Source organism: Eptesicus fuscus, chromosome 12 (assembly GCF_027574615.1).
Source record: "Eptesicus fuscus isolate TK198812 chromosome 12, DD_ASM_mEF_20220401, whole genome shotgun sequence".
In the NCBI taxonomy this organism is placed as follows: domain Eukaryota; kingdom Metazoa; phylum Chordata; class Mammalia; order Chiroptera; family Vespertilionidae; genus Eptesicus; species Eptesicus fuscus.
Genome location: NC_072484.1, coordinates 78474791 through 78496140, shown reverse-complemented (window position 1 = coordinate 78496140; position 21350 = coordinate 78474791). Strand labels below are relative to the sequence as shown.

Genomic DNA, 21350 nt, shown 5'->3' with positions numbered 1-21350 from the left:
CTATTTAACTTCACAGGAACAAATGAGAAAAGGTCACTGAAAATACTCAGTAAATGGCAAAGTGCTAGGTAAATGATCTAATCTCCAGGTTCTATCAAGTTCAATTATATGATGACTTTGCCTCAGTTTCTTCACCCATAAAATAAGTAACCTCACATTCTCACTTTCCATTTTTGTATGCTTCCGATGCGTTGGTAAATAATGTGAAAATACACACTCCTAAGGGACTATAAACCATCATACTTAAACTTAGATACCATAAAAGGCAAACAGAAATCAAACTGAGAAAAACACACACACCCATTACCTTACCCAACCTGATCTTAGATACTGGAAAGGTAGTGAAAGGAAGAGAAATGGTGGTGCTAACAAGCATTCCCGAGCACAGCTGTAAAGGAATACAGCTAGATATATATATCGCACTTAGGTTTTTGATGGCTGCTCACACGTTATTTTAAACTGACTTAATGTTTATGATATTGGGGAGGGGGGGGTCTTACAGAAAATAAACAGAAAATTATTTTCACATACCAGTATAAATAATTAGCCAGTGTTGAGTTTTTGCAGGCTCTTGATATCAAGAAGGTGCAGAGATCTTGCTGAAAGAATTAAAAGAAATGTATATATATTATATTACCATCTGCTATTAACTTTCTAATATCTAAACACATATTTGTTTTAGACATCAGGGGTGTCAAAGATTCTTCTCAAATTAGAAGTCTTAGGGAGAAATTTAACAATACATACTAGTGCTTCTGCAAATGCACTTCCGAATGCACTTTTCAGAGCAGCACCAGCCAAATAGGCCTGTTTTACCTCAAAAGTCGGTCTACTTATCTAAAAAGATTTAATTTTTCTATGAGTTAAAAAACAGCTTTGTAGTATAACAGCCTTAGTATCAAAGCCACACATTTCTACAGTGTAATCACAAACACCAAAAATTACAGTAATGTTCATAAATATGTTAGCAATATTGAGTTTCTTTAATAAAATACTGAAGCCAGTTTATTTTTACATTGCATATGAATCCATTCATATGCCCAAAGCACCAATAAAAAGCCTCGAACTGAAGATCATCTGGTGCTTTTTGCTGAGAGGAAAAGTCATAAACATGCATCATAAAACAGGTTATTTAATAAAGTTGTAATATTTGGTTTATTAATCAAAATCAATGTTTTAAAAGCCACCATAGGCCCTGGCTATGGTGTTTCTCTGTGGCTAGTGTTGGCCTGCAGACTGAAGGGTCTCAGGTTCAATTTGCAGTCAAGGGCACTTACCTGGGTTGCAGGTTCCATCCTGAGACCCAATGGTGGGAGGCAACTGATGTGTCTCTCACATGGATGTTTCTCTCTCTCTCTCTCTCATGGATATTTCTCTCTCTCTCTCTCTCTCTCTCTCTCTCTCTCTCTCTCTCTCTCTCTCTTCCTTTCCTCCTTCCTTCCCTCCCTCTAAAAATCAATGGAAAAAAAAAATCCTCAGGTGCTGATAAAAAAAAAAAATCCATGTTTTAAAAACCATAGGCCCTGGCCAGTGTGGATAAGTGGTTAGAGCATCTTCCCATGCATTGAAGGGTCTCAGGTTTGTTTCCTGGTCAGGGCACGTAACCAGGTTGTAGGTTCAATCACCAGTTGGGTCACGTGTATGAGGCAACTGATCGATATTTCTCACATGAATGTTTCTCCCTCTGTCCCTCCCTCCCTCCTTCCCACTCCTTTCCTCTCTCTCTAGTATCAATGAAAAAACATTCTCGGGTGAAGATTAAAATCAATCAATAAATACAAATTTTAAAAATGAAAACCACTCTGAGGTGTTTATCTGGTAGGATCTCTCCTATAGCAAACTTGAAAAACTCTGCACTCACCTCCAGATTTTCACCATCTGAACCGTCTTTTGTTTTAGATGCAGGGGGAGGGGAAGACACTGGAGGAACAGGGCTGGTTATAATTTGGGAGCTGAAAAAATAATAGGAGATATCACTGATAAGTAACAAATTCTGTTTGGAACAGCAGATACATTTTTTTTTTTTTAGCATAGTTCATCTCGCTTGTGTCTGGATAATGTGTCGCTTTCTAAGGTGTGTTCTGTGCAACACCAGAGTCACAGTATGCTTCGGAAAAGAGGCTCTGTGGTCAATGAATACAGGTAATAGCTGCTTGGAGATGTGCAAGTCTGCATATTGCTAAGTAGTATTGTTATTAAAAAAAAAAAAAAAAAGCCCATTTTACTTTAAACAAGCATTTCAACATTTCTCAAACATATTTGGTCACAAAACCACCCCTACCAACTTTCTATCTTTTTAAAAATACACAAATTAGTGACCAACAGACCATGATTTGGGAAATACTGGTTTACAGTTTATACCCTGCCATAAAATCTTAAGTAGACCCTAAGAAAACATTCTAGGTGGCATAAGTAAGGAGGAAGGTAGCATGACTAGAGACAGAAGGCTTCCAATGTACAGTGGGAGAAAAGGTAAGGGGTATTTTTTCTTAAAAATAAAAAAATGTTTTTTTTCCTGTATTTTAGTTCTTCTCCAAATGAAACACAGAAGATAAAAACAGTATTAACATAATCATAAAAAATTTCAGAAATATAATCTTGAGCCCATATGATAACTGAAATATCTGAACTTCAGATTCAGGTAATGTGATTTCCAGAACTCATTCTCAAGTCTTTACAAAATAGCTTTTATCACTGGGCCTCAAAGTTCTCACCCAAAGGTTCCTATTTATTGCAAATCTTAAGATTTTATGGAAAACACAATGGCAAAGTAAAAGAACATGAACTCTGGAGTCAACTCTACCATTTGCAAGTTATGCGCTTTGGGCAATTTACTTAACTTCTAGTAAGTCACTGATATCTAAATTCTGGATATGAGCATCTGCCTCAGTAGATTACTGTTAACAAGGCAATCTATGTAGACTACCTCACATTGTCTGTTACAGAGGTGAGAGTTCTTAATTGTTATTATTGTTACTAGCTGATTTTAATTCAAGTAACATGTTCTTTATTTAGTATAACTACTAAAATATACAATCCTACCTAGTAATAGACAAATATGCAAAATGACCATTCCTCTGACATATCCACAAGCCACGCCCATCATCCAATCAGAGAGAGTATGCAAATTAACCCAACCAAGATGGCTACAGCCACAGAGAGCAAGGTTTCCTAGGTAACAGAGGAAGCCAAGCTTTCCGCCTGCCCTAAGCCTCCACTCAAGCTACAAAGTTTCAATTATAGAAGGTAAACAAATTCAAACAGAAATGGCGGCAGAATGGAGCTTGAGAGAGCAGGCCAGGGTTGCCCCCGGTAACAGGGGAAGCAAAGCTTTCCACACACCCTGGCTGGGCCCACCCGCTTAAGGCTACAAAGTTTCAATTATAACCCCAACAGAAATGGCTGCTGGCCTCGGAGGGAGCCCCAGGCTTGACTCCGCTCCAGGCTACAAAGTTTCAATTGTAGAAAGAAAATAAATTCCAGATACCAGGGCCTCCGCTTGGGTTGCCAGGGGGCGTGGCCGGCCTGCAAACCACCACAGGCCCCTCGCTCAGGCCGCCCCACACCCCAAGGGAACCCCAACCTGATCAGAGACACCCTTCAGGGCAAACCAGCTGGCCCCCACCCCTGTACCAGGCCTCTATCCTATCTAATAAAAGAGTAATATGCAGATTGATCATCACTGCAACACACAATATAGCTGCCCCCATGTGGACACAAGATGGCCACCACAAGATGGCCAGCAGGAGAGGGCAATTGGGAGGCACCCGGACTGCAAGGGAGGGCAGTTGAGAAGGACCAGGCCTGAAAGGGAGGGCAGTTGAGAGGAACCAGGCCTGCAAGGGAGGGCAGTTGGAGGTGACCAACCCTGTAGGAGAGGGTAGTTAGGGGTGACCAGGCCAGCAGAGGAGGGAAGTTGGGGGCAAACAGGCTGGCAGTGGAGTGGTTAGGGGCAATCAGGAAGGCAGGCAGGCAAGCAGTTGAAAGCCAGCAGTCCTGGATTGTGACATCCCTCGAGGGGTCCCAGATTGGAGAGGGTACAGGTTGGGCTGAGGGACAACCTCCCTCCATGCACGAATTTCATGCACCGGGCCTCTATTTTTACAATAAAATACTTGAGTCCACTAACATGCCCTGTCCTTTATTTGCATGAACAGTAAATAGCATCTAACACTTACTGAGCATTGTGTGTCAGACACTTTTCTAAATGCTTTATGTGTATTAACTCATCCAATGTTTCAACAACTCTTAAAGATCAGTTACTATTGCTATATCCCTGCTTTTAAGATGAGAAACTGGGGCCACACAGAATATGCAACTTACACAATGTACACACTAGTAAGTGACAGAGTCAAGATTTTAACTTAGGTAGTTTGACTCCTGAGCCTGCAAAAACTGTGAGTGCACTTGCCATATTCATTGGTAAAACTTCAAACTTATTACCAACTAGGATTTTGTACACACAGGGAAAATGGAAAGAAGACAGTTAGAAAAGGAGAGAAACTCTCCAATGTGAAAACCAGTCCTCCCTGGATAACCATACCTATCTATTTCTGCAGAATTTATTCCAGAATTTGATGTACTTTCTGACACTGAACCCTGACCATCCTTCTTGGTAGGTTCTAATCCATTCTTTATATCATCAAAATTTTCATATTTGAGAGCTTGGACCAGCTGTAATAGGTACATCAATAAATCCTGGAAAATAAAGAAATGAGATAATATTAAAAAAACAAATGCAGTATGGTTATAGACATAACTTATTCTAAATATTATGCTAACAATTCACTTTTTCTACTACTTATCAGCTGTGTTTCCTTTGTCAGATCACTAGGATACCTAACCTTGTGGTGTTTCACTGGGTCTTCATCTATAGATGGACAGATCATACAAGCCTTAGGAATGAGGTCTGAGGATTAAATCAATTAATAGAAGAAAGTCACAGAATAGTGCCTGGCACAGAGTAAGTGGCCAGTAAATGCCTTGTTTAAAGTAGTATCCAAAAAGAAAAGCAAACACCAAAAACAAACAAATTTGCTCCACTTAATTTTTTCTCATAACTATCAAGTGACATAAGCAACTATTAGCACTCTTTTTTTGGAAAGGAAACTGAGGTGAGAATAATACAGAGTGTAGTGTTCCCAAAGACATATACACTGAGTGGCCGGATTATTATGATCTCTGAATTCATAATAATCCGGCCACTCAGTGTATATATACATATATATATTAGAGGCCCGGTGCATGAATTCGTGCATGGGTGGGGTCCGGCCAGCCTGGCCAGGGGGAGGGGACATGGGCGGTTGGCCGGCCTGCCTGCTGGTCAAACTCCTGGTCGAGGGGACAATTTGCATATTAGCCTTTTATTATATAGGATATACACTGAGTGGCCAGATTATTATGCATTCAGAGATCATAATAATCTGGCCACTCAGTGCATAGAGGTATATAGAGTCAGAGAAAAGACAAAATTCAGATCTTAATATACTAGTAGAGTGGTCGGAAAACTCGTTAGTTAACAGAGCCAAATATCAACAGTACAACGATTGAAATTTCTTTTGAGAGCCAAATTTTTTAAACTTAAACTTCTTCTAACGCCACTTCTTCAAAATAGACTCGCCCAGGCCATGGTATTTTGTGGAAGAGCCACACTCAAGGGGCCAAAGAGCTGCATGTGGCTTGTGAGCCGCAGTTTGCAGACCACGGTACTAGTACATCTAATGAATTAATAGTTTTTTTAGCTGAGTATATATAATTCAGTACTGAAGTAAGGTCAGAGAAAGGGAAACCATGAGCTAACTTAACCACCATAGTATTTATGCTATATTTTTGAAATTTCAAAAAAAAACCCACCCTAAAAATTAATCATTGAACCATAGTTTGCAGTTTAGAATGCATGTAATAATGTTTCTATTATTCTCTACCTCATAACAAAAATTATAAATGGTCTAGAAAGAGCTCAGTATCTACATGAACACTGATTAACTCCAGACACAAAGACTTAGCCTCTACTGAGGGAACCAAAGCCAGACAATCAGAAATAATGATTTACAATTTTTCTATTTACATTATGAACTCACACTGAGGGATTGTGTTGACAACACCATAGAGGCCTTTATCTAAACTCTATGATTCATGTCAAACATAAAGAATTAATGACTTGCGTGAAATTTCTAATGAATTTAAAAATAAGTATTTTGACATTTCAAATAAATATGTAATAATTTTTTAATTGCAATACAGTAAAGACAATTAGGAAGGAGAAGATAATATGCCAAATCACAAGGCTAAGAACTGCTCTTTAAAAGGAGAGTGAATAACATCCTGTTCTGATAAAATTATGCAATATCTGAGATTTTCCTCAGGGAAGGAAGTGAATGGGAGGGAACAGGGAGGAGAGAATAAGAGGTGTTATAGATGAAATAAGATTGGCTATGAGTTGGCATTTGTTAAAGATGGGTATTTTAAATGCGAGCACTTACTATTCTACTTATTTTAGTGTTTAAACTTTACAATAATTAAATACACACATATAAATATCGACCTTAATAAAGGCTGAGTTTTGCTTTTTGAAATTCAGATACCACTACGAATTCAAAATGATTTAATTGTGCTTAATAAAGATCTTTGATAATGTTCTATGGGATCAGCATTCCTAGATACATACTGAGGTTTGAGCAGTTATTCCATATCCCAAAAGCACTGCAGGCTGGCATAGACTATTAGATTATGTTTGAGAGCACATTCACCCTATAAAAATTCATAAGTAAAAAATATTGCTGGATTAGTCTACCTTATTAGGAATTATTAAAATTCAAGATGCAGCAATACTTTGTGTCAACACAGACTGTTCCTCCATCCCTTGGGGCCTGAGATATGAAAACAGCCAGCATCAAGTTTACAGGCTTTGCTTTCCAGAGGATTCAAAACCACCTTCAGAAAGTCTATACATACACACAACTGTCAGCAATGGAAAGTTTAAAGGAGTTTGAAGGAGAATAAGATGACCATGCACCTCTGTTTTAGAGGCCCCAAGGGCTTTGCAAGGCTACAATTAAATGGGGCTTGTTGTATACTGACTAATAGAGGGGATCTGAATTATTCCCTAGCTGGTGCTGCATTAAACCATTTTTCATTAGAATTCCTCTTTCCAGACAGAGAGAAGCAAGCTCTGCTGCCAGGTGAGTGTCCTGGGAGAGATTGTCCTATCATGAAACAGATCAGGAAGTAAATTTTCATTTCACAGAGGAGTCCCTGGAGGAATATTTTAATTTTACTTCTGAAAACATACCCAGTATATCCTCTTCTCCCCTGAAAAATTCTCCCTACCCCTCCTTTCTCTAATACACACACACACACACACACACACACACACACACACACACACACACTCTCTCTCTCTCTCTCTCTCTCTCTCTCTCTCTCTCTCTCTCTCTCTCTCTTACTCAGTGCCTAGGATCAGGCTCTAGTTTAACATGTACCCAAAGAGGAATGATGAATACTGATGTACCTCATCATCTGCCTGGCGCAGCCGGGCCACAGCGTAGCGCCTCACTGTGGGGTTGGTGTAATGGGAGGACAGTAGCTCCAGGGAATCCTCCACGTCCATGGGCTTCCATTTCCCCAGCAGTTCCAATGCCTGTTTGGCCTCCTGAGGTAGATCCCAATTAACACATTTCAAGAATTTTGTCAAAGCCTAAAATCAGAAAAGATGTTTAAATTAGAACCAGCAGCCTATGACCTGGGGCAGGGAAGGTCAAGGGTTATGAAGCAGGTTCCCCTTGGTCCTGATGGAAGAGTGGCAGAGTCAGTGACAGACTCCTGTGAACACTGCACAGTCATAGATTTCACCCTAGAAACACAATACAGGGCAGGAAAATACAAAAGCATGTTCCCTCTAACTTCACAGATCAAACTACTTTCAGAGCACTATAAATTTTTTCAGTTTTCTTCTACTTTTTTTCACTATGTTTTGTTATTTTATTTATTTTTAATTGTGTGTGTGTGTATAATTGATTTTTAGAGAGAGAGAGGAAGGGAGAATGATAGATAGAAACGTTTATGAGAGAGGAAGTCATTGATTGGCTGCCTCCTGCACAGCCCCCACTGGGGATTGAACCCACAACACAGGCATATGCCCTGACCAAGAATCAGACTGGAGACCTTTTGGTTCCTGGGTCAATGCTCAAGCACTGAGTCACACCAGCCGGGCATGCTTTGGTATTTTAAAACACTAGAAGGGTAGACTCCTCACCACTAACTCACCTTGAACATTTCTCTAGAGTCATTGGGTTTCTTAGATACTCATATACATAAGGCTTCAAATAAATGATTATGTTATATATCTCTTCACAGACACAAACACTCCACAGAAACAAGTATAAAAATAGATAAACACAGAAGCAGTAGCAAATATTCTATGATTCAGCTGTTTTTAGTAGCTTTCTGAAACCTCACTACTTTAGATCGGTAGCATACTGAAGTTTTCACCAGACTGTCAGGTTAAGTAAATTACCTTGGAGCATGTCACTCATGGTTGCATACATAATAGATGCTCTTTAAAGAAAGGTGCTTACCTGTCAAAAATTCAACTTTCCACGAAGTTTTTGGCAACTTTCAGCCCTTCCTTCAGTAGCTGCCTCAATCCTACTACCTTCATTTAAATGATGCTCTTCTAACTGCCAAATACTTTTGAGGGCTTTCTTATTTCTGCAGCTGGAGTCTGCATTCCCCAAGGATAGCTATCTATTTCTCCTGCACCTCCTGCACACAGTTTAGTACAGTGTTTCCCCTCCCAACAAGAACACACACTGCCCTAGGAACCATCCATGCAATTATTTTTCACTTCTCAAATGTATGTCTAGGTTGAATGTGGAAACAAAGCAATACTTCTTAAATAACTACTGCAAAAGGTTTTCCATTTCATCTTACATCAGCAACCTTAATAGAAACACGCGGCTATGTGCTTATTATAAGCAAATCTTGCAGCATGCCTATATACTCAACTCAATAACTGAAACAGTCTAACTCCCACATTTTCAGATTTGTAGACTTATTAGTAAGATTTATAGCATACACTACTGCCAAGATATATAAGGCACTGTACAAAGATTTTCTCAACTTTATAACGTTAAATGTTACAAATATAAACAAGGAGGTAGTAGAATGAAGGAAACAAGAAGAAGAGAAATGATAAAGACAGAAAGCATAAGACTCTGAAGACAGCAATAATAATGATGATACTTCATCTTAAATTCTTAAAGATGCTTTATTGATCTCTGTAAAAGTACAGGATTCAAACATAATGTGATCCCTGGAGTGCACACATAAGCTTGAGAACCAGTGTGTTTGGGGTCAAATCCCAACTCTTGGCTCCATCAATTATTAGCTGAGTCATTTGGAGCACATTATTTAACTTCTAAGTGACCTATTTCATTAGGTTGTAGTTAAAATTAAATAAGTTATTGAATAAAAATGTTTAGGACAATAGCTAATACATAATAAATACTTGATAAATGCTAATATTTTATTATCCAATATTTTAATCCATTTCTGATGTTGAGTCAAACATCAAATGTTAACATTATCACACTTATTACTATGTTTTATATTAATAGCAATAAATATTTTTGTTAAACTCCCTTTGATCTTAGAATCACCTCACTGGTACTGCCTATTCTTACAATCATAAGGACAATCACTTTATAGCTGAAAATACAATACTTATCATATATATTTCTAATTTTAACTCCTACCAACTCAGTTAGTGGAAATTTCTACTTTGTTGCTAAAGGAAAACCTATTCCTCTACTCAAGACAATCCTGATACCAAACATGTGCGTTTTTTATACCATTCAACTCCCTTATTTTCTGAGGACACCAACTGGGCATTCTACAACTTAATTCAATTGTGACATTAACACCTGGGACCAGTCTCACATGATTAATTCCCATTTCAGATGCCAACTTTGGATCCCCAGGTTGCCCAGATTTCTGAATACGTTCCTCCAGTTCAATAATTTGCTACACTGGCTCACAGAACTCAGAGAAATACTTTACTTACTACTGCTGGTATATTATAAAGGATACAAATGAATAACCAGATGAAGAGGTACACTGGGCAAGGTCTGGAGGAGTCCCAAGCTTAAGAGCTCCTGTCCCCATACAGTCTCTGGTGCCACTCTCCTGTTCACCAACCCAGAAGCTCTATGAATCCCATCACTATAGGTGCTTATGAAGGTTCCATTACATAGGCATGATTTATTAAATCACTGGCCCCTCTCAATTCCCAGGCCCTCTCCCAGAGATCAGGGGGTGGGGCTGAAAGTTCTAACCCTCTAATCACAAGTTGGTTCCTCTGGCAACCAACCCCAGCCTCCAGGAGCCATCTCATTAGCATAAACTCAGGTGTAGTTGAAAAGAACTCATTATAAACATGTTTCCTCCTATCACTACCACTCAGGAATTCCTGGGTTTTAAAAACTATGCCAGGAACTAAAGACCAAATGTATATTCCTTGTTATATTGCAGTATCACAGTTGTTTTTCTAATAAATTCAATTCAAAACATTAAAAAATGAAAGTATCTCCTCACCCTGCTCATTTCACTGGCCACATTTCCTTTGTCCAGGCACTGAGGCCGAAGTCCTGGGAGCAGTCTCCAAGTCATTTTATACATTCTCTTCTTCGCTGTCCTCCAACTTAGCTCTCAAAATCAGTACCCTGAGTCTTCTTTATGCCTTTTTTTCATTCTCAGCTCTGCTCCCATCTACCCTGGTTAGTCTTCCTTAAAACATCACTTGTTAAGACACATGCTTTCGTGGTTTCCTATTGCCCGTGAAATCCAAGTCCCAAGCACAGAACTGGAGGCTCATCACAAGCCGACTCCATCTTTCCTATTTCATAAGAGGCGTTGTCTCTAAGCCTAACACTGCCTTACTCATGCTTTTCATCCCCATGAAGATGATCACCAAATAAAAAATACCATGAAAGCATACTCAAATTTAAAGACCAGTCTTTGCTCTGTGAAACCTCCTTCATATCACAGCACACTGACCTTGCTCTACTCAACATTTCTGTTACAGTAATTACCTAAACGTTTGCTAAGAGAATAACCCTTGATCAATTACTATCACATACTTCTCCATTTTGATTATATTTAAACTAGAAGACCGGTGCACGAAATTCATGCACGTGTGTGTGTGTGTGTGTGTGTGTGTGTGTGTGTGTCCCTCAGCCCGGCCTGCATCCTCTCACAATCCAGGACCCCTCGGGGGATGTCCGACTGTCCGATACCCACAGGGATCGGGCCTAAACCGGCAGTCAGACATTCTTCTCGCAATCTGGGACCGCTGGCTCCTAATGGCTCGCCTGCCTGCCTGATGGCTGATCGCCCCTAACCACTCTGCCTGCCTGCCTGATCACCCCTAACCACTCTGCCTGCCTGCCTGATCACCCCTAACTGCTTGCCTGCCTGCCTGTTTGCCCCTAACTGCCTCTGCCTCGGCCCCCGTGGCTTCGTCCAGAAGGTCATTCGGCTGTCCAGTCTAATTAGCATATTACGCTTTTATTATTATAGAATTATAGATGTTCTTTCCCTGAAACAGTTTTAGTTTATATGAAGACTAAGAAATGATATCGAAAGTATGAACTTTTTAATAATACTAGGCCAAGAGTTGATAACAAGTGCTTCTTGAACTGAATGAATTCCCACCATGGTTTGCCACCAACTTCTTGTCAGGATGCAAAAATATGATTGTGTCCTGACAGTGCCAATGTCACTGTCTCAGTAGCTACCTTCAGAACATTCAGTGTATCACCATTACCTTTACCATACATGACTCTTCCTGCTGCATTTCCCCCAAACATAATTGAAAGGTATTAAGTACACATAACAGTCATTTTTTTAAATTAACATTTTTATAAGAAGAAAGGATGTTTACCAGGAAAAAAGCTAGTTTTGAAAAGTTACAATATTCACATTTTGGGTTCCATTAAAATGAATCACTTCTTAAATGCTATGGACCACAGATTTTAAAATACTTCATAAATTTAACTGGTTTTGTTGGACAAGTTGCTATAAACTTTCTAAGTGCAACATCAAGTCTAGGCTAGATGGCTTTCATTGGCAGTACTGAAGACTGTGTTCCAGCAAGCCCTGAAGGTCACATAGACAAAAATAGGTAGAAAGACCAAATTTAACAACAAAAAATAAGTATAACTTTGTAAGAACAAACTTCCACCAATTTGTTTTCTGGGCACTGCTATCTCCTCCAGAAAATCTTTTTAGCCTCAGGGACCAAATGCTAAATAACCTAAAGCACTGTTCCTGGGAAATCGACCTTCTTTGTGTAGATAAATTAAAGGACAAGGGTACAGGAGTATCTGTTTCCTACAAAACCCATTTTAAATTATTACAAAGATACAAATGTGTCTGTGTGAATATGTTCTCTGGTCACTTCAAGGCCAATATATTGAAAAGTGCTTCCCAAACATTGGAAAATATCGTCCACTTGGCCTAGTGATCATAAGAATCCTATAATATGTCCTGAGAATTGAAGTTTCATCACCCACTCTTCGAAAACTTAAAATCAACTGGTTAAATGAAACTTGTCATACACTTTATATCACTTGAGCATTTTATTTCTTTTGCACATATCTAGAAGTAATTGAATTTCAGTGGGAAGTGACTACTTTTTAAACAAACTATTTTTCTTGCGAGCCTTTCTATCTGAGGCAGTTCTGCTCTGTAAATCTATTCTATGCTTCTTGAGCCTATACATTCTAACAGTTTAATTCAATATCTTACTGTGTATTTTAGACAAGACTGCTGCATTCAAAATACAATTTCTGTGACCAACATTATTCTTTATTTAACAAAGTATCATATCCTAACTCAATTTATTTTTATAAAACACAAAATAAGAAACCTGTGATTCTATTGAGGAATATTTTCTTTCTTGTGGTGATGAAGAGAGTAACACTCAAAGCTAGAGTAAATTTAAAAATTCTTCTCTCATTCTTGTTATGGATATAAAGAGAATGAAGATGACTCAACTACAAAGAATTTCCAAAGGCCTCAATAAAAGATAAAGATTCAAAGCTGAAGAGTTAAGATGAATTGCAGCTGGATTTTTATCTTTATTTTGAAATTAAGAAAATACAATTGTTTCAGAAAACAAGTTAAAGCAGCTAAAGACTATCTCATGAGATATAAAACATACTAGAGGTCCCGTGCATGAAATTTGTGCATGGGTAGGGTCCTTAGGCCTGCCTGGCTGGTGATCAGGGCTAATCAGGTTCCCCGCCTCCCAGCCTGCCGGCCTCCCCACCTCCTCCTTCCCTCACTCCCTCAGTGCCCTGCTGCCGCCACTGGTCGCCTGCCATGTTCCAGAGCACCTCATAGCAAGAGAGCGAACTCCCAAGGGGACAATTTGCATATTAGCCTTTTATTATATAGGAGGATTTATTCATTCTTACAGAATTATAGAACAGCTTTCTGAAAGATATTAATTTTCCTTTTATTTCTCTGTTCTGCCCCCAATGCATTTCATAATTTCTGCTGAGGCATGTGCATGATGCTACAAACTAGAATCTCTACAATCCTCTATTTTGTCTTCACTGATGACTTTCTATTCTAACTCATAAATATGAGCACATCAAGAAGCAGCATTGAAAATCTTTGCGTTGCACAGGTTCCTTAATCTAAGATTCAAGTTTCCTCACCCGTAGAACAGTAATAATATCTAAATTGGCCCAGCCGGTGAGGCTCAGTGGTTGAGCATTGAACCCTGAACCAAGAGGTCATAGTTTGATTCCTGGTCAGGGCACATGCCCAGGTTTCAGACTTGATCCCCAGTAGGGGGCATGTAGGAGGCAGCTGATCAATGATTCTCTCTCATCACTGACATTTCTATTCCTCTCTTTCTCTCTCCCTGCCTCTCTGAAATCAATAAAAACATATTATCATTAATACTAATACCTAAATTGTGGGGTTGTTATGGGGCATAAAAGATCCTTGAGTTAAAAGGCTGTTTAATAGATACTGGCTACTATTATCATATTTTAAAAGTCTTTGAACCAATGTTCTAAGAATTTGCAGACTATTTTAAGAAGTGGAAGAGACTTAAAGTTCACTGTCATTTAATCAATCATATTCTATCTGAGGAAATTAAAGCTTAGGTAGGTGAAATAATCTGCCTGCAGTAAAAAGCTTATTAGTGGCAATACTGAGAGTCAAAACCAAGTCTGCAGACGAAGGTCTAGTGCTGACTTCATCATAATTCCCTCTCCCCAGAGACTTTATCTGCTCCATGGCTTCATTATGGAAAGCAAATGTTTAGTTCTGACCCAGCCTCTATCCTGCACTCCAAGCTGGCTGCCACTCTACCAACTCAATTTATACATTTCAAATTACATTTCTCATACTCTCTCTAGCCATTCATCCTCCAGAATTCTACAGTCCTTTAGTGATGTAAATATTTTGCTAGCCAATCCAGGCTCAAAGAAGTGAGAATAAAAGAGGCAACTCAACATTTATTCTGTACCTACTATTTACCAGGTACTTGGACAGGTTATTCACCTATATTATCTCACCTGCTAAGGAGCATTTCACCATTAAAAATGGGAAAACCAAGCTTCCAAAGTAAATTGCCTCATCTTATCTACTAATAATAAGTTGCAGCACCAGAAACCAAACTCATGCCTCTGACCTAACCCATTCAGTCGCTATCTACACATCAACAAATGGGTACATGTGTCTTTGTGTGTCTACCTCTATAATTTTTAAAAAAAATGGATTATCACATATATTGTTCTGCAACGTTTTAATAAATTTGACAAGAACTCTGTATTTCCATGGCAGTTATGCCTCACCTCGTTCATTAGCAACAAACATTGTAGATACATTTGATACATGAAAACATTAAAGAAACTTACTTTTTCTTGGTTAGTAAGATAATATCTAAACTTCCAAACAAGATCTTGTTCTTCATATGTGAGTTGCTTGGTTGGTGGATAACTCACAATAATCTACAACAAAGAAAAAAAAAAGAACGACTTTTATCAAAGATATTCTTCCTGTGTATTTCCATTTCATTTAAAATTTTTCATTTACTTAAATATTTCTATTATAGAACTACTGTGGAAGCATGGAGAATGTGCATGCAGCCAAGTAAGACTTAAATTTACTGTTCTTATCAGTCCAAAAAAGGTATTACTAAAGGGGAGAAAAAGATAAGATGAAAAAAATCATACTCCATATAAAGTATATAACTACAGACCTAATTTAATTAAACCAAACCAAACCAAACAAAATAACGAAAGCCTCCCCCTTAAACAGGAAAAATCCAAACAACAAATCTTTCTCTTATCCAGTCAACATGCACAACCATGCCTGTGTGCACACCAAGGCCTCTCTTGGGCAATGCAGCTTAGGGCCGTAGGGACAGTTGTAAGAGTGCTATTGTGTGAAAGTATATGCTATTTGTAGGTCTATCTCCAGGATGGATATATTTACTGAAAGCCCCAAAATAATAAAAAAAAACTACCGAAATTTGAAATTACTTTGGGTTCATTAATCTTCATAAAGTGAAGTGGTATCATATCAATTATAACCAACATATCCATGTAATTATTTTTATATTAACACTTTATAAATTCTTACGTTTAGTTGGTCTCTTGTGGCAGCATTAGGCTTGAGATCATGGTCAGAAGGTCCGCTTCTTAAACTCCGGGCAAGCTTGTGGTGTTTGCTCTCAACCAAGTTCTCCTATTAATTATTTTAAAATATTTATCAATGATGTAAACTTCACCAAAAGGAAGTTTCAATACCAGTTAGAAATAGAAAAGTTAAAAGTTACTTAAGACCATTTTATAATACTATTTTATTTTGGTTACAACTTTAGTCTCCTATGTGTTTTAAAAATATATCGCCATTTTGAGCTAATAAAACTGAACATGCTTTATGCTACACTATTGCCCTAATACATATGCACATGGCGCTCCAGCTTCTTAAACATCTATCCCTATTCTCCAGGTATTCAAGGTTTTTATGTTCTCTCTCCATGCAAATACCACCTTCTAAGATCTTCCCTGGCAACCCAGACTAAAGCTTCCCCTTTTCCTATGAGCTACTAATACCTTGTGATACACTGTAGGACTATCACCTCAGCAGTTTTACTTCCAATAGTAGCTTGAGGGCAGAAACAGTGACTATAATAATTAAATGTACATATTTGGTGTTAACTATTTTACCTATGGCCAAAATCATGTTTCATTTTATTTTTAAAAATTTTGGTTAATCCTAACCTGAAGATATTTTTTCCATTGATTTTTAGAGAGAGTGGAAGGGAAGGAGGAAAAGGGAGACAGAGAGAAAGAAACATCAATGTGAGAGAGACACATGGATTGGTTGTCCCGCACGCATGCCCCAACGAGGGTCAGGAATGAACCTGCAACCCAGGTGTATGCCCTTGACCAGGAATTGAACCCAATACCCTTCAGTGTGCTGGCCAACACTCTAACCACTAAACCACACCCGCCAGGTCCAAAATCATGTTTTAAAACACTGTCTTGGTTAAGAGACTTTTTATTGCATTTATTTTGGCATGTGTAAATTATCTATTCAAGTCCTTTTGCTAATTTTCAATTGGCTTTTGGTCCTTTGTTCTTCAGTATTTAAGACTTCTTTATGTATTATATATCCGCCCCTTTGTCTGAGATGTATGTCACAGTTTCTCCCAATTTATCAATAGTCTTTGCTTTGGTGTTTTTGCCATGCAGTCAATTTTTTAATCTAGTCAAATTTATCAATCATTTCTTTTCCTGCCTCTGGGTTTTGAGTCATCATTACAAAGTTTTTCCTTACACTGAGAGTACAATACCAATAAAGTTTCATTTTTTAACATTTAAATCCCTGATTCATTTGAAGATTTTCCTTATGATCTGGGGGAGGAATGGGTTTAATTTAATCTTTTCCAAATGGCTAATCAGTTCCCCAGCACTATGCTTTAGTGATGACATGCTACTTTTACCATGTACTAATTTCCATATTTACTTGAATCTATTTTTGTATTCGGTTCCACCAGTCTATCTGTGCATATACAGTATATGTGCTAGTACTGTACTTGTAATTATAGTTTTACAGTCTGTTTTATTGTCTGATACCTGGTATACCAGCTAAGTGGCACTCAAAGTTACTTTATTAAAATATATTTCTCTAGTAAACAATGCTGGCTACAAACTGAACTGAGTTTTTGAGCACAGGGGTATGAGAAGAGTAGTTTGCTTTTTTTAACTTTTCTTTTGTGATTGTTTCATTTAAAACTAAAATTTTTTTAACAGGGGCTCTAGTTCCTTTTTAAAAAAAATACATCATCCATAATATTAAAGCTATAACTGCTGATGGCCATTTTCTTTAGAAAAGAACACACTAAATATACAGACATCTCATTGACCTGACATTTTGATAGGAGTTACACAAAAGTAATACCTATGATCCCAATATGACAAAACTTGTTTACTCTTGGCTATTTTGAAGGTACCCACAGAGTACATCTATTTGTGTGCTTCAAATATCCATAATGTGAAATATAATTTGATTTTATAATGAAAACTCAGGGTCAAATTTAGATATATTGACTCAATTTTATTACGTTATGCATAGGCTCTGTGAAGGTATTTAGGGTGTTTGTTTCTAAAAGATTCCCCAGTGACCTTTCTTTTCGAATCTTTTATACTCTTTTTACCCCGTCTCTTCCTCTGATGTTAGGTCATCAGCTACTACTTCCCGATTCAATGACCTATATTTACCTCATGTTTTCATTTTCCAATATGCTACCTTTAATCTACTTTGGTCTGACTAGGAAGGTAGCTAATCTAATGAGAAATTCATAAAATAAGAATAAAATGGTTCAAAGTGATGTAGATGCATTTTAAGTAGGACTATCATATCTATTAAGCTGATAAGAGGATTTTTTTGGCTGGAACTTTCTAAATATAAAGTCATCTAATTAAAGTTCTGCTGCAAAAGAGGGATTTACTCTTTGTATCCATTAAAAAGAGATTTCAAAAATGCAATAGGGAGGTATCTCAAAATCATCCAAGACATCATGACTCAAATTGAATACTTCTAAGAGCTACAATGACCCTCCATATTTTGCAACCAACCCAGTCTCCCTAAAAATTTCAATCATTGATGCTTTTACATCCTGGTATAAACCAATTCCCCTTCTGGATGACGACAATCTTTCAAATACAAGCATGCCTTGTTCTATAACGCTTCACTTTATTGAACTTCACAGATATTAAAGGGTTGCTGTTGTGTGTTTGTGTGTGTGTGTGTGTGTGTTTACAAATTGAAGGTTTGTAGTAACCCTGAATCAAACAAGTCCATAGGCTCCATTTTCCAATGGCATTTGCCCACTTTGTATCTCTGTGTTACATTTGGTAATTCTTGCAATATTTCACATTTTCTCATTTTTATTATATTTGGGATCAGTGATCTCTGATGCTACTATTATAATTGTTTTGGGATACTACAAACTCACCCATATAAGACAGCAAACTTAATTGATAAATGTTGTATGTGTTCTGACTGCTCCACGGAGCAGCTGTTCCCTCTCTCTCTCTCTTTCCTCAGGCCACCCTATTCCAACACATAAGATTGAAATCAGGTCAATTAGTAACCCTACAATGGCTTCTCTCACTTTAAATCAAAAGCTAGAAATGCTTACGCTTACTGAGGAAGGCATGCTGAAAGCTAAAATGGGCCAAAAGCTAAGCATCTTGCACCAATTAGCTAAGTTGTGAATTCAAATAGAAAGTTCTTAAAAAACATTAAAAGGGGTCTACAGTGAACACACAAATGGCAAGAAAGTGAAAACAGCTTTACTGCTGATATGAAGAGTTTTAGTGGTCTGGACAGAAGATCAAACCAGCCACAACATTCCATTAAACCAAAGTCTAATCCAGAGCAAGACCCCAACTCTCTTCAATTTTATGAAGGCTGAAAGAAGTGAGAAAGCTGCAGAAGAAATGTTTAAAGCTAGCAGAGATCGGGAACCAAAAAATTCCCGTAACTTGCTTTATTGGGATATCCGCTTACCCAGCTAACTGGCCCGATATTTTGAATTTAATTAAAAAAGGTCCACCTCTTGTGTCTATAGACGCTATGGCACACAAATGGTTAATTGTGGTAACGTGGACCCAAACGGGCAGAACCTCCAAGGTGCGCCTGTACCTGTTCCCCAAGTCCTCACTGCATGACTACATAATCTAAATAATATGGCTTCCCAACACCACACTATCCTGACCTTATTTTTATGTGCTAAGGTTTCTGATAAAAATTCCATCTGAACTTGATTCCAGATAGCTGAAGTGGATTTATGAATCACTTTTAGGTAACTGAGGTACTTATATACTTTTTAAAAAGAAGTGTATGATGTCCATCTAAGTCATAATCACTCTGGATAGGAGCATTTTCATAAGAAATTGGATAATAACTCACCATAGACATCTGAGGGTCAGGAACTTTCACAATCTCAAAGCTTGTTAAAATTGGAGATGACTCATCACCATCCTGGATTACAATGTTGTAAATTTCCAAAATAAGAAGGTAAATAAAGTTTAACCAAATGGTAAAAAACAATACATGATAATGTACACTTCAATGTACTTTAATTCTATTTAATGAACATCCTCCCTTTCAAAAATTAATCTTCTTTCAACTACATTTTTAAATATATTATATTTTTACCTTTTGTTGCTGATAAAATATTTCAAGAAAAATAAAATATTACAATAAAAAATTTGTAATATAGTTTTTTTTAGAGATATGAGGTCTAGAAATCAGATGATTTTTGTCTTTTTTTAAAACTGTTTATAATGACAGAACATGAAAAAGATGTTCAAATTGTCAAACTTAGAGTAAGAAATCACAGAGCTAATTAAAATACGATATAATGGATGAGTTACATCACTTGCAAAAACTACTAACTAGATATTGGCAACTTCAAATTATCACAATTGAGTTCCACTCAGAAGTAGAATTATAAGTGTGGGGTTAATGTTACTCAAATTTATACACAGCAAGAGACTCAGCAGCATGGCTTCTCAGAGGGATAGCTACTCAACACAATGCAAACCTGAATAACGAGAATCAGTCCATCAATTCTTAAGAAATAAAGCTGTCTTATTTTGTTGGTATTATCATTTTTTGAAAAATGTTGGCTTTTATTTTGATCCAATTCAGGCAAGAAAGGTAATATAGGATAATAAAATGTCACTGCATAAGAACTGGAAAAGACTAAACTAATTAAAGTCAAAATTCATTTCCTCACAATTGTATACCCAACATCAAATTTTTCTGTCAATTTCCAAATGCTCCTATAATTTCAACTTTAGATATGTGCAACAAAATCAGGAGACTGAAAGAGGGGAAGTACTGTGACTTTACTTTAGTCCAGTAATTGAGTCTTAGAGAAACCACGAATTCCCACAGCCATTGTTTAACAGGCTGGTTCTTAGTCACAACTCCAGAAAACACATTTATCAGCCCAACTGTGACAAGTAATCTTCACTAAGGCTATCTGTCACAAAAGACAGGTGACAAGAAAGTCTATTTCCATTAGATTCAATACACTGGCCCAGCAATCTTTACACTAAGTGGAAATATGACAGGATGGGTACACAGGCATTAATTTATGGACAATTTTTCAAGAAGCAGTAGAAAGGGGTCAAGAACCTTTTCAAAAATACTTGAAATTCTTCTAATTTCTGTTCTGTTATTTCATCTATTATCAAAACAGTCTTTCAAAAGATCCTTCACATCTCCAATGTTCTAAATTATCACCTCCATCAGTATGATTTTGCAATATAAACTCCATATGGCAGAGGATAATACTTTTAATGAAATTACATATGGCATAAAGTATAAAATGTAATTTTATTAAAATATATTGGTGACAAAATTTCATTCACCTACATTTCCCTTTCTTTTTATAAGATCATTTTTCTAATGAATTAATAAACAATGTTAGTCTATCTTTTTATCTCCTTTCCCCACCCCACCCCAAGAAATATCATCCTATTAATAAAAGCCTATGTGGTCGTGATGCCTTCATGCTGTGACGCCCTCATGCCCTAACGAGCGATCACCAGGAACCTGCGTGCATAGCGGACGCACGCGGGTGGGTGGGGCTGCGTGTGTGCACGGGTGGGCAGGGGCTTGATGCTGCGTGCGTGCGCTGCAAGGAGGTGGGCCCCGCGGCTCTGCATGGCGAGGCCAGGGGACCCGAGGCTCCAGCCTACCTCTTTGGGGCAATCCATCCAGGAGCCCTGGATGGGTGGGCG

General features: G+C 37.8%; 1 protein-coding gene across 1 annotated transcript in view; it reads right to left on the bottom strand.

Annotated features, from left to right (window-relative positions):
* PIK3C3 (phosphatidylinositol 3-kinase catalytic subunit type 3) overlaps window positions 1–21350 on the bottom strand; it is a 76520-nt gene that overhangs the window by 31498 nt on the left and 23672 nt on the right. The window contains exons 7-13 of the mRNA XM_028136118.2: window positions 19507–19578; window positions 15664–15768; window positions 14937–15029; window positions 7511–7696; window positions 4544–4698; window positions 1862–1952; window positions 532–599 (exon numbers count right to left, since the gene is read on the bottom strand). Coding sequence (XP_027991919.1) covers window positions 532–599; window positions 1862–1952; window positions 4544–4698; window positions 7511–7696; window positions 14937–15029; window positions 15664–15768; window positions 19507–19578 — 770 coding nt within the window. The remainder of the gene's footprint in view (window positions 1–531; window positions 600–1861; window positions 1953–4543; window positions 4699–7510; window positions 7697–14936; window positions 15030–15663; window positions 15769–19506; window positions 19579–21350) is intronic.